General features: G+C 49.0%; 1 protein-coding gene across 2 annotated transcripts in view; it reads left to right on the top strand.

Moving 5' to 3' along the window:
• Window positions 1-434: 434 nt before the first annotated feature.
• The window catches only part of NPR3 (natriuretic peptide receptor 3), a 68,781-nt gene continuing 55,031 nt past the window's right edge, over window positions 435-14,184 (top strand). For both annotated transcript variants that reach the window (XM_072824986.1, XM_072824985.1), the window contains exons 1-2: window positions 435-1,763; window positions 11,308-11,430. In XM_072824986.1, the coding sequence (XP_072681087.1) occupies window positions 1,001-1,763; window positions 11,308-11,430 (886 nt within the window). In that variant the 5' untranslated portion in view covers window positions 435-1,000. The remainder of the gene's footprint in view (window positions 1,764-11,307; window positions 11,431-14,184) is intronic.

Genomic DNA, 14,184 nt, shown 5'->3' with positions numbered 1-14,184 from the left:
GTGAGAGGGAGCGCGGGATTTACGCAGTTTTGCAACGAAACTACGCGTTTGGAGGACCACCCCCTTCCTCCAGTCCTGTTGTGTTTCTGCCCCGCGCGCGCGCGCGTGCGTGTGTGTGTGTGTGTGTGTGTGTGCGCCCGCGCTCGTTTCTTCCCTTTCAAGCACGTTTCCCCCTTTTCAAGCCTGGAGCTGGGGAGAGCGCGGGGGCGCGCGGGCCCGGGGTAAGGCGGGGGGACCCCAGCGGCGGCGCGGACGTGGGCGCCTGCGGCCTTAAGGACCCGGCGGGGCGGGCTGGGAGCTGTCGGGGTTAGGGACCCGGGAGCGCTGGGAAGGTGCGCGTGCGGGGAGGAGCCCTGATGTCAGAATGTTAATGAGAGGCTCCCCCGGCCCAGCCCCCACCGGCCCCCACCCCCGCCCCCCCCACCCGCTGGAACTACAAGCCCAGCCTCGGAGCGCCCTGTGTGGTAACACGCTCCGCGGCCGCTGCCACGCTATTTAAACGCGGGCTATGGATCCAGGAACCGGCGCGAATCAATGAGATCAAACGCGGGGGAGATGCACCGTCAATTACAAGCACTGGGACAAGTCTAACTTTTTTTTTTTTCTCTTTCTCTTTTACAAATACGCTTTCAAAAGCCATCTTAGCAACGCCCAAATAAGAAGCCACCTCTAAGCAAAATAGCATATATAAAGGGAGGGCGAATATATATATATATATTTATACGTATATATAGAAATATATTACAGGCGTACAGGTTTACGCGCGGTGAACTTTTTCTTCCTTTTCTTTCTTTCTCTCTCTCTCTTTTTTTTTTTTTAAACGGTTGACACGGCCAGGAAGGACTCCTCCTCTGTCTTTGGGCGACGGGGGTATTTACTCTGTTTTCTTAGAGCGCCCAAGGGGGCGCAGGGACCTCGGAGAGAAGAGTGAGGCGGCGAGAGCCGGGGTGGTGGGGGGCGGAGGGCGAGCCGGCGGCGAGGCAGGCCTTCCTGCGGCGCGATGCCGTCCCCGCTGGTGCTCACCGGCCCCGCGTGCGTCTTGCTGGTCTGGGCGTTGCTGGTCGGCAGCAGCGGCGGCGGCGGCGGCGGCGGCGGGGGCGCCAGCCTCGGCGGAGGGCGCCGGGAGAGAGAGGCGCTGCAGCCGCAGAAGATCGAGGTGCTGGTGCTGCTGCCCCAGGACGACTCGTACCTGTTCTCCCTGGCCCGGGTGCGGCCGGCCATCGAGTACGCGCTGCGCAGCGTGGAGGGCAACGGGACCGAGCGACGGCTGCTGCCGCCCGGCACCCGCTTCCAGGTGGCCTACGAGGACTCGGACTGCGGCAACCGCGCTCTCTTCAGCCTGGTGGACCGCGTGGCGGCGGCGCGCGGCGCCAAGCCCGACCTCATCCTGGGGCCGGTGTGCGAGTACGCGGCGGCGCCCGTGGCCCGGCTGGCGTCGCACTGGGACCTGCCGATGCTGTCGGCAGGGGCTCTGGCCGCTGGCTTCCAGCACAAGGACACGGAGTACTCGCACCTCACGCGCGTGGCTCCCGCATACGCCAAGATGGGTGAGATGATGCTCGCCCTGTTCCGCCACCACCAGTGGAGCCGCGCCGCGCTGGTCTACAGCGATGACAAGCTGGAGCGGAACTGCTACTTCACCCTCGAAGGGGTCCACGAGGTCTTCCAGGAGGAGGGCTTGCACACGTCCGCCTACAATTTCGATGAGACCAAAGACTTGGACCTGGACGACATCGTGCGCTACATCCAGGCCAGCGAGCGAGGTGAGCAGGAGCGCGCCCCGGGCCCCCGGCCCTAACCCCGCCGCCCCGGCGGCTCTCCCTACACACCCGTGCGCTCCTCTGCGGACCCCGCTGCCCCCCTCCCGCCCCCCGCCGCACCGAGGACCCGGGGCGGACGCGCACTCGGGGATGCCGCCGGGCGTGCGCTGCTTGGCTGCGACAGCCTTTGACCGTCGCCCTCCGCGGTCGCGAGGTGAATGCAGAGGTCCTGGGGAGGCGGTGGACCCGGGGGAGGGGCGCCTGAGCCGCAGCTGCGAGTGCCCAGGTCCGACAGGTGCTGTCAAGTCGCTTGGGTTTTCCTTCTTCTCTGTCCCATCGCCAGCGCCGGGCTGGTGACTGGGGGCGCACTCCCGGCTCCCTGCGGCAACCAGGGTCTGCAAGCGTCCCGACGCCGGACAACTTGTTCCCCAGCCCTTTACCAGCGCGCGCCCCCTTCCAGTGCGCTAGCCTAGGCGTTGGCTCCACGGCCGGCCGGCGCTGCCTTCGCCGGGTTTCCCTGGCTGCTCCTTGCGCAGATCCCAGCTTTCTTTTAAAGGGTCATTGTTTCGCCCTTCTCATTCCTTCCGTGGCGCTTATAAACGAGCTTCTGTGGTTTCCACCAAAAATGCATCGCTGTGTCTGGACCCAGGCGACACTCCGTCCGCCCCCCGCCCCCGCCGCCCCCAGCCCCGAGCCCCGCGCCACCGCACCTTCCGCACCAAGGTCTCTAAAGCGCCCCGAGCTAGGCTGTGCGGGAGCGCGCGCTGGGCAAGTGGGCGCTTACAGCCTTTGCACGTGCGCCCCAAGTTTTCTCCTCCCGTCTGTGGGAGTTTGCATAACCAGCAAAACCGGACAAAGCTCGTGGCTGAGGATGGCGGCCGCGGCTACCGGGAGCGGGAGGGGAAATGGGTGGGGGGGGCGCGGATGCCTAATCTCAGAAGCCCCCAGTGCGGCCCATTTCACTGCAGTGTAGGGTGCGTGGAGGTGGGCTGAGGTGCCAGCATAGGAGAGTTGCCTCCTTCCTGGTGTCAGGTTTGGGGTGCACCGTGCTAGAGGAATCCCCCCTCGGCTCCCCCCTCGGCGTGCACGCCCCTGGATTGCCGGTGGGGCAGTCCCGGCACAGCTCCCCACGACCCCGCGCGGGGAGGCCAGAGGCGAGAAGGGCTGCGCCCCACGCAGGGCTAGTCCACGATCTGGCACGGGCAGCGCCGCCGGAAGCCAGGGGCCCCGGCGCAGGTGAGGGGGGCAGGGGCCCCCCGGGGGGCGCGCCCAGGCCGCCCCCGAGCCCGGCTTGGCCGCTCGCACGCGGGAGCGCACGCGCTCCTCGGAGAAGCGGCGGGAGCTGTTGACGGTGGGTGCGTGACCTGCAGGCTGTGGGCGCCCAGTCCCTGCCCGACAGGCAGGCGGGCGCGGGGTTTGCTGAGGAGGATGAAGGGCCCTTGCGTCCCAGCGCCGCGGACTCGCCACGCCCGGCGGACAAACCCACGTGTGCTTCCTCCCGCCCGGTCCCGGGGTCCTGCGCAGCCCGGTAGACCCGGGGTTGCCCCGTTCCCCGAACCTGACTCTTCCCCGCTGGGCTCTAGGGGGCCTGGCACGTCCGGGGCCGGCTTTGGGGCCGGAGGCGCGCGGGGTGGTGGTGGTGGGGGTTGACCTGCGGGCGGGAGCCCCGGCTGCCAGGGCGCCTGTGCGGCCGCAGCCCTGCGGGTCGGGACGCCGGCGGCCTCCCCTGCGCGCGCGGCCTGAGAGTCATGGCCTAGGGGCGCCCGATGGGGGCGGATCGCGCCCCCGGACCCCTGTCTCCCGAGGCTGAGGCTGAGGCCGGGGGCAGGGAGGCGCCGGGGCCCTGGTGGGCCTGGGGGCTTCGGAGAGCTTGGGCTGCAGCTGGGTGCCGCGGAGTATCTCTGATGACCGAAGCCTCATAGCTGTTCCCAGGTCTTTTTGCTGCAGCAGCAGCAGTAGCAGCTGCTTTTATTTTGTCCAAGATCGAGTTTAGCGGTGAAAGTTCGCGGGGCTGCACTGTGTATGTTTTACAGGTGATGAGGCTACCATTCTTACTCTGAAATATATTTCCGACAGTGACTTGGCAGAAAGAGAAACATTCATAAATAATAAAACAAAAGCAGTTTCGCTCCTAAGTCTGTTAAACACCCCGATTCCCACCCTAGGTGCTCGGTAACAAAGCTCTCTCCAGCGATCTTTGACTAATCACCCTTACTTTGCCCTAAGCGGTTAAAGTGTTTCATAGGGCTTCGGTACAGGGGTTCGGTGGAGTTTGACTTCCAGAGCACCTGCCCCGGCTCAGGCGTTACTGGCATAAGAGGTTGACCTGCTACTACATCTCACACCTCAGGCTCCTCAGGTAAAGGGGAAGTTGTTGGGGTGGCCTGTCTTGGGGATGCCGAGAGGGTTAAATGAGCTGACCCACAGCATGTGCTGAAACAGTGCCAGACACATACCTAGGGCTCAGTAAACGTCAGGTTTGATTGTGGCTCTTATGATTTTATGTATATGATAATAATCACCCTCACCGAGGTGAGGCCACGTCATGGAGAAAGAGCCCTGGCAGGAGAAGGAGGTGCTCTGGCTTTGGCATCTCCACTCGGCTGCTGCTGCTGCGTGGCCTCTGCAAAGCATTTACCTTCTCAGAAGGAGAATTTCCTCCTCCTAAAACAGTGAGGTCAGATGAGAATCAGGCTTCTTCACACTGATCTGTGGTTTGGATTTGTGCTCATTCAAATATTAAAAACATAACTGACCACATTTTTGTTCTTGAAAGCTCCGTATTAAAGATCATAGAACCAGAAAGTAGCCTCCCCCCTCCAGCCCCCGTTTTTTGGAGATAACATTTTTAGCACTTTTTCTGAACTTACTCTCATCTTTAAAATCATATCACAAATGTTTGAATTTCTTAATGGGTAAAAACTGATGTGCCACCATCTCAAATAGTAATGACTAGAATTTCACTTGTCTGTGTGCTGTAAAAGGAAGAGCTGAGGAGCATTAATTATCCCTTTCAGGGATTTACCGTTGAAGCAAATAATTACATTTTTCCCCCTCTTTTGTTTTTAACCAACATGCATCATCACCAAAATACACATACCTGAGTCTGTATTAGTAAAAAAGTGATGATCTTTACTTAAAACTTATTCAATTCTACAGTCCACTACTGCCCTCAGTATTCTAGAGTCAGCAATAAATTTATTTTTAAAAAGACAAGTTTAAAAATATATTTTTTTCAAGCAACAGAAGCTAGCAATTGTCTTGTCTATACACCTTAGGAGGTGCAGAACTAGAGGTAGTATGTACACACATTTTTGTATAATGAACTGCAGTTTTATCCTTTTAGTCATTAATGTTGATGTGGGCCTGCTAACAACTATAGAGATAACAGTATTTAATCAGTACAAGAGTCATTTATTTTTAGAATTAGGCTGGAGTAAATGACCAAGTGGTTGATAAGCAGAATTTTTAAGCAAAGAATGTATGATAAGTGTAAAATAACTAACAGCAGGGGGAAAAAAGAAGCATTGTAAGCTGCAGGGTAGAAGCTCTGAAAGCCTTTGGAGTGGATGGACCTTTGTGAACAACAAAAATAAAAGTGCAATCTCTATTTTGCAAACGAAACCCAATATATAGTGTAGAAATGGCCAGAAAGAAGTCCTTTTTTCAAAAATAATATTAATTTTATGGGGGTTGGTTATATAGCTATATAGTTTAAAAAGTCAGAAGATTACAGGAGCCTAATTAGGAACAAAAGTTTCCTGTCTCCTGCTTCCCATGCCTCACTTCCCCAAGGAAAGCATTTGCAACCCTTGCAGCGACTTCTGTAGGTATTTGACTTTGTACTTCTAAATGACATGTTACATTGATTATTTCAGTTGGAGGTTTTCTCTCCTGCCATCCCAGGGGCAGATGATAATTTAGTTCTCTTCCCCTGCACGGGTAATCACATGCTCAAGCTCTCCTTGCAAACATCCTTTCAGAATGGTTGTATAAAAATTTTTTGGTTAGCTCAGCTTTCAATGTCTATATCATTATTGCCTTCTAAATGCTATTTGTAGTTGGACCAAATGGGCTATTATGACAATATTTTCTTTATTGTTCTGGTTTTCTTCGGGTTGAAAAAAAAAAAAGCCTGTTTTTGGTTGTTTGCTTAGTTTCCTATGGACTTGAAACTAAATCATCCATCAACTCTATTTTAAGCCCTGAGATGTTCCAGTTTGATTCTTTTTTTCTTTCCCTTTTTAAAAAAGATTTTATTTCTTTATCTGAGAGTGAGAGAGAGAGAGAGAGAGAGCACAAGCAAGGGGAGGGCCAGGGGAGAGGGAGACATAGGCTTTCTGCTGAGCAGGGAGCCCAATGTGGGGCTCAATCTCAGAACTCTGGATTATGATCTGAGCTGAAGGCAGATATTTAACTAACTGAGCCATCCAGGTGCCCCCAGTTTGGTTATTTTCTAAGAAGGCTGCACAGTTGTCACTCTGGAGTCTTTCTTTAATACCCCCTACAACTTCCACGGCCTCCCTTTCTCTCTCTCTGATTAGATCCCTATGTGTTCCTCTTTCTTGGTTTATGCTCTTGTTTGGTGAAGCACATCCTCCGGGAGCTTTCTCTGAAAGGAAGGATGAGAGCTAAAACTGGATACCTTTCATGACCAAAAATGTCTTCATTCTACGCTTATACATTATTATGGACATCTAGGTTGGAAGTCATTTTCCCTCAAGATTTGAAGGATTGTCTTATATGTAAATTCCAATGTTGCTACTAGGAAGCTTGAATTGATTTGGGTTCTTGACCTATTGTTTGTTATCTGTTATTATTTTTTTTTTCCTGAAAAATTTCAGAATTTTCTCTTTGCTCTCAAAGTTTTAACATTTTGTTATGATGTATTTTCATGCCAGTATCTTGCCTTATGCACTTCAGAGTATTGGGGGATACACCTCTTCAGTTCAGAAACTCATGTCTTTCAGTTCTAAAAAAATTTCTTAAATTATTTCTTTTATCCCCTTAATTTTCTCTGTTCTGTCTGGAAAGAGAGAACAGAGATGTTATTTGTGTTATTTGGATGTTAGACTTCTTGAATTGAAACTCTATCTTATCTCTTTTTTCCTACTTCCTACCTGTTTTTTAAAAAGAAATTCCTCTTATTTAGATATTTCCTTGACTATTCCCCAAATTTCTATTAAGTTTTGGTTTCTAATTTCTGCTATCATGTTTTCAATTTGCAGTACATTGCATATCTTGGTTTGCTTCCATGAAATAACATCTCTCTTCTTTTTTTGAGCTTAGAATCAAATGGAAGATGGGTGCAAGAGTCAGCTGGAGAATATGAAAGTGTTTCTTTTTTAAAGATTTTATTTATTTATTTGAGAGAGAGAGAACGAGCAAGCACATGACTGGGGGGAGAAGCAGAGAGAGAGAGAGAGAGAGAGAGAGAGAGAGAGAAGCAGACTCCCCCTGAGCAAGGAGCCTGATGCAGGACTCCATTCCAGGACCCTGAGATCATGACCTGAGTAGAAGGTAGATGCTATATTGACTGAGCCACCCAGGTACCCTGAAAATGAAAATATGTTTTTATTATTGATAAAACCTATTGGAAAACAAGGATTTAGATTTGTTGCCAAAAGGGCCTACTTACTGTTACTTCTCCCTTAATATGTGCCCTCTGCAAGCAGACACATACCTGAAAGAGGAAGGGAGAAAGGACTGGCATGCCATTTTTGTTTTTAGATTCACCAATCCAATAATTTACTCCTTTTCCTCCGGTGGGAGAGAGGATGAATGAAGGCACTTGCGGGATGAGGAGGGTCACCCTCTTAGAGTTTGCTCCAGATGAAAACATGAGACTGGGGAAAAGATACCCCCCTAACTCAGATATGGTACCTGGACTGTTTCTGGTTCTCTGAGTTGGCTTCTTGTGGCCACCCCCTGGCACTTCTCTCTGCCATTCTTAGGGTGATCGCAAAGTCACTTACAGAGGACACTGGGAGTCAGATGGTGGAAGGTGCCATGGGACATCACAAGTTCTCTGGCAAAGAGAGAGAAATAGAGCAGAATGCTGAACAGTCCATCCAGAAACTTAGAATCACACCATCATCCCACCTTCTACAAGTTCAACAATTTGACCAAAAAAATTGACTATGTATATATTTAACTGTGCTTAAATACAGCATAAATTGTCTTAATTGACCTTCATTTAAGCAGCCTGCAGCATTAACTGCAGCTCTCTTTTTCTCCATACACTTTATTGACTGTTGGTGAATGCTGGTCATTGTATACTTCTCCTGATTATGCCCACACGCTTCTCACACTTGTCCACGTTCTTTCCAAGAGTTGTCACCAAATCCGTTTATACCAGTTGTACTTATTATAATAAGTGTGTAATTTAATTAGTTATTATATAAACTGAAGAAACATGAGTCGGAAGAGAAAGCTATTTCAGTGAAAACTATTTTAAACCTTCTGACAGATTGTATAAAGGCAAGTTGCTAAAAATAGTTGCTGTTGAATTAGGCATGAATGAAACGGCCCTAAGAGATTCGGGAACATCCTAGAAATCTAAAAGGATTCTGCGTTCCCTCCGCTTTGCCAGTGTCTGTAAAGTGCTTGTTCCAACTTAAACTGGATGATAATGTGCATTACGGACTTCTTTTATGCAAGAAAAAACAATATCCTGCCCATGAACTTCGAAACTAGAGAGTTTTGAGAGTTGAACTGCATGGTCCACACAAAATGGATGAGATCTAAAATAATCAAAGTCTGCTCGGAGAGCCTCAGTGCTGTCCTGTGTCACTCCTGCTCAGTCCCAGCAGGTACTGACATTTAAAGAAGGAATTTGTCTGTCAGAAGCCTATCTTGGTGGTCATGGAAATAGGGAGAAGGAGATGGGCCAGAGCTGTAAAAATAGACAAAGAAGTGATGGGGGGCAAGTGTTGGGCAAGGGCCCAGCCAGGACTTAGGGAAGCCTGTGTTCCATCATGAGGGCACAGCGGTTAGGTCCTGGGGTGGTAAAGCACTTACAAGGATGCTTAGGGTTACCAAGGCTTGATGCCTTTGGATGCCTGAATCCTCCAACAGACCTCCCTGATTAGGATTTCATCCTCACTAACATACTGCTGCGTACAATTTGGCTTCTCATTTGGCATGCCCAGGTACATGTTGACACAAATGTGTTTGTGACAATTCTGGCCCTCATTAAAATGAAGGAATATGCATTTGAGAGTATCTAAAAACATCTGAGTTAGGTTATTGGGATTCTGACTCCAAACAAGGACTCTACTCTTTATGCACTGACAGGTTCTCTATCTGGGGGTTTAGGGCCAGACTCCAGACTATGATCAGCTGATCACAAGATGACGAGGGCTGCTGGTGGACAGTCAGCTAGAGCCTCCGGGGGCCTTCTGTAGATGCCCACTCTTGGAATCTGCACTCTTCAAACTTGTCCAGCCTCCGCCTTTTCCTTATTGGCTGCTCTGTTGCGGGCACTGTGGCTCTTTCATCATTTCTGGGACTAGAATTTGAATCCGAGCTAAAATAAGGGTCTAGGTCATAATGAGTGATGAAAAGTTTCTTTCAAAGCTTCCTTACTGAGGCATCTTGGTATTTGACTCTTTATCCCAAATATATAACAATATTTCGAGGCACAAACAACACCTACTCCCACAGTTAGAGACCTTTTGGAATTTTGTATTGTTAAAACTTGTTCTCTAGACCTTTAGCCTGCACAGCAAGCCCTTCTGTAGTAAGAAATGTCAGAGTCATGATCTAACACTCTGAATTAACATGTGTAATAAATGAAATATCAACAGGCGCCTAACCCTTCATGGAGGTTGCCAAGGTAGCTTTGGCACAGCCTGAAGTTTGCTTTATGTCTTTCAGCACCCATGCTTTTACAAAGAACAGACACATCTCGGAGGGCTGGCGTGCATGGTGATAACATGGGGACAGCCCCCAGGGTTCTCCGGGTCACCTCTCTCCGTGTGTGCAGCCAAACTCAGTGGTCTGCATGGTGGGGACCAGGCCGTGGACAGCGATCCAGTTAACTGGAGAACGGCCGGGCACCCACTTCACCCTAGCCTGTTGGAGCTCTTGGGGGGCGGACAACCATGTTTTGGAGCCACTTAAAGCTGCTCAGGTTTGGCAGTGTGGGTAGAAACTGAGCGAACGTGAGGAGGGACCTGCAGTCTTGTTAACTATTTCCTATATATGGTGAGACAGCTTGAGAAAAATGTTTCGGAATTCAGGCAGAAAGCTTATACTGCTCACCGCCTCCTCTGATTTGCCAAACGACAGTTCCCCCTAAAACCACTCAGTTTGCTTTTTTGGGAAAATGTACTTACTATGCTATTCAGTACAAAAAGCAGGTGATACTCTTCACTGGCTTACGCTGGGCAAATCTGATGACAGCTTTGAAGTATTTTTTAAAAACTTTATTTCGAAATAATTTTATACTTTTGGAAAAGATGTAAGAAAGTATAAAGAACTTTCCCCAGCCTTGACCCAGACTGTCACCAATAGTTAACATTTCGCCCTATATGCTTTCACTCCAAATCTCTCCCCAACTCCTTCCCTTCCTACCCCCTTTCAACACACACACACACACACACACACACACACACACACTTTTTATGAACCATTTGAGAGGTAAGTAGGGCCATCATGCTCCCTTACTCCTAAATACTTAAGTGTGTGATTACAAGAGCGAGGGCATTCACTTACATAACTACAGTGTAAGTATGAGAAGCAAAAACTTTTTTTTTTAAAGATTTTATTTATTTATTCATGATAGAGAGAGAGAGAGAGGCAGAGACACAGGCAGAGGGAGAAGCAGGCTCCATGCAGGGAGCCCGATGTGGGGCTCCATCCTGGGTCTCCAGGATCCTGCCCTGGGCCTAAGGGAGGGCTCAACTGCTGAGCCACCCAGGGATCCCGGAGATGCAAAACCTTTAACACAGATGCAATACTGCTAATTTACAGCCCCATCTCTCCAGTTGTCTCAATGATGGCCTTTCTAGCAAAACATATATTTTTAAGATTTTATTTATTTATTCATGATAGACATAGAGAGAGAGGCAGAGACACAGGCAGAGGGAGAAGCAGGCCCCACGCAGGGAGCCCAACTCGGGACCCGATCCCGGGTCTCCAGGATCACGCCTTGGGCCAAAGGCAGGCGCTAAACCGCTGAGCCACCCAGGGATCCCCTCCAACATTTTTTTTTTTTATTATTACCTTTCTTTTAAGGATGCAAGATCACACATTTCGTTTTCTGCTCCTCGGAGTCTTTTAGGCGTAGAGCATTCCCAAAGCTGGGTGTTGGGGGCCCCCGCCCAGCTCCCCGGTGCGCAGTGGACCCCGAGGTGCGGGGGGCAGGCGGGTGGGCGGCCGCGGCCTCGTGGTCCCCGGTTGCGCGGGCGTCGGCTGGCGGCCTCCCGGTACAGCCGCCGGTCTGTCCCTCCGCCGTTGGGAAGGAACGAGTGGGGGGATGGCTGGGGGCGAGGTGAGCACCCCCGCCGGGCCGGGTCTGACGCGGTGTGCTCCTCCCCCGCAGTGGTGATCATGTGCGCGAGCGGCGACACGATCCGCGGCATCATGCTGGCGGCGCACCGGCGCGGGATGACGGGCGGCGACTACGCCTTCTTCAACATCGAGCTCTTCAACAGTTCTTCGTACGGTAACTGTGCTTCCAGCCCCCCAACCCCCAACCCCCAACCCCCATCAGGTGTCAGAACAGGTCCCCAGGGCGGCCCGGGTGGCCCAGCGCTGTGGCGCCGCCTGCGGCCCAGGGCGCGACCCTGGAGACCCGGGATCGAGGCCCGCGTCGGGCTCCCTGCGTGGGGCCTGCTGCTCCCTCGGCCTGGGTCTCTGCCTTTCTCTCTCTCTCTCTGTCTCTCATGAATAACAACAACAACAAAATATTAAAAACAAAAAAGAAAAAAAAAGGAACAGGTCCCCAGGAAGCCAGCAATGTGAATTCCCTCCATAGATTCGGTTCCATTAAAAGGATTTTTAGAAATTTGTGATACTCTCCTAAGTCCTCAAGCTCTTCTTCTCTGGGAACCCCGAGCAAGAGGGTGCCTCATACTGGGGGGTGCCAGGGGACTTGTCCGGGTGGGAGCATAGCTCTGGGAGCTCCAGATGGTCACAAATCCAGCCCCAAAGACCCCCCCCCCCCCTTCCAGGGTGTTTCCAGCTGCAGGTTACCACCATGAGGGGCTTTGGGAATATTTTAATGAGATGTGGGCATGATTTTTAATAGAATAGACTAGAATATGTCAAGGTAATAGGACATGTCAAAATGTGTCGCACATTGCATGCATATTATTACTTCATAAAACTTATTAATATAATTGTATGTGTGTATCTATTTAAGCACGTTACACATATGTTTGTAATGGGCTGCAGTGTGAAAGCAAAATACTCCTTATGGGCGAATTGGGGTAAAGCATTTTGAAAGCTACTGCTCCCAGCCCCTTCCTTCCAGATGACCACAGGTTAAGCCTCCCCTCTTTAGAAGTTTGAGATCCACCAATGCCTCTGATTGAAAGCATAGGATTCTTTAAAACAGATCTGGGGAACTTCTGGGTGTTTCTGTGCTGGAGGGTGGTTGAGAAGGCCAGGGAAATCACAGGTTCAAAACACATCCTCCACACGTGGTTAGGGCTCTCTCCAAGGGGACAGCATGCGACAATGGAACATTTTCTCAATATTTCTCAAATACTGCACATTGGCTGCTCAGAACGGAGCAGTGATAGGGAATCATTAGTGTACTTGTAACAAATGGCTTGTTTATGCTGAACTCTTCTTGCTGTCGAGAGACAGACAGGATCTAAACCTTAAAGGATACACCTCAGTTTCCTGCTCTGATTCCCTGGCTTAGTCAAACAACTCAAGCAATAGAACATTGTGCATAAACAGATAATAAAACAGAGTTCTCACAGGGCTAAAGAAAAGTTGACGAAACAAAAGTAGCTCCTGCTTCCTGTAGTGGATAAGGTTGAAGAGTTGAGGCTTGCAGGATGAACACCCATTTTTTCCTCCTTGCTGTCATGGTTCTCTTTCCCCTTCTTTGGCATAAGCCAAATGGTGGTCTCATTTTTTGACCCCAGATCAGAATGTAATTATATTATTGGCTATAATATTGAGTTCACAGAGATAGTGACAGAGACTGGTGAGAATTATTAAACATTTATTCTGAGTTTTGCACATTGGTGATGCAAACATAGTATTTATTTGGAGAAAATGCATGTGAATGCACATTATAAATGGGCCAGTGCAGTGCAAATATTAGGTATTGGAATTCCTCGCATCCACAGATAAAGTTTGTAGTACTTTGCTAATCACCATACGTGAGTATTACAGAACATTTGAGAAACAGAAAATCACAGGGAAGAAAATAAGCTACCGCCCGGAAAATTCTGCCGCCCAGCTAAAGTTTAATCATAATATTTAGAAGCATGTGCATCTTGCTTATTTTATAAAAAATATATTTATAAAAATATTTTTCAATAAAATGGTTATACTATTTGAAATGTGGCTACACAGGGTTTTATAATGCTGATAGGCCATCTTTACCTGACCAGTCTCTCATTTTTCAATATTTATGTTGTTCTCAGCTTTTTACTATTAAGAATAATGCTATATTGAGTAGTCTTGTGTGTGCGTCACATATGTGTATATATATATAAATGCTTTTGCAACAGACTATGAGTTTGTATGTTTTCCTGCATCCTTACATCATCTAACTTTTAAGTTATTTATTCAAATTTCTTTTTATGCAAAGTTTTGCAGTTTCTTCATTTATATTCTGTACCATTCTTGTTGAATTCATTTTTAGATATTATGTTCTCGGATATTATTAATGATCATGTTCTTTTCCCATTACATTTTATAACTGTAGTTGCTTTATAGAAAAGCTAAGAGATTCTGTTTTATTTATCTTGCAAGGGTTCCATATATTAAATCCCCTATTCCAATAGCTTTTATATCATTTTTATATAGCAACAAGAGTTCTTCCCCATTTTGTCAGTTGAACATTTTCTTTTTCTTTTTTTATCGCATTGGCAAGAACCTCCAGGATAATATTATATAACTATGATGATACTTTAATTTCTGACTTCTTGAATTGAAGTAGATGTTAATGTATCCTTTTATTTCTAGTTTGTTAAGTGTGGTTTTAAAAATTGGAAATGAGTGGTGAATTTTATCACGTACATTTGACCTATTCTTTTAATACATTTCCTAAGACTGAACCAATGTAGTGTTCTTGGAATTAAGTATACTTTGTCATGATGACTTTTTTAGGTGTACTGCTGATTTTAACTTTTTAGTATCTTATTTAGGATTTTTGAGTCTATATTCATGCGTGAGGTTGGACAGAGTTTTCTTGCCTTGAGGTGGTATTGCCAGATTTTAATATCAGGTTTAT

The sequence above is a fragment of the Canis lupus genome, chromosome 4 (assembly GCF_048164855.1).
Source record: "Canis lupus baileyi chromosome 4, mCanLup2.hap1, whole genome shotgun sequence".
Lineage (NCBI taxonomy): Eukaryota > Metazoa > Chordata > Mammalia > Carnivora > Canidae > Canis > Canis lupus.
Note: the sequence above shows the minus strand (reverse complement) of the source record. Positions and strands in the feature narration are given on the sequence as shown.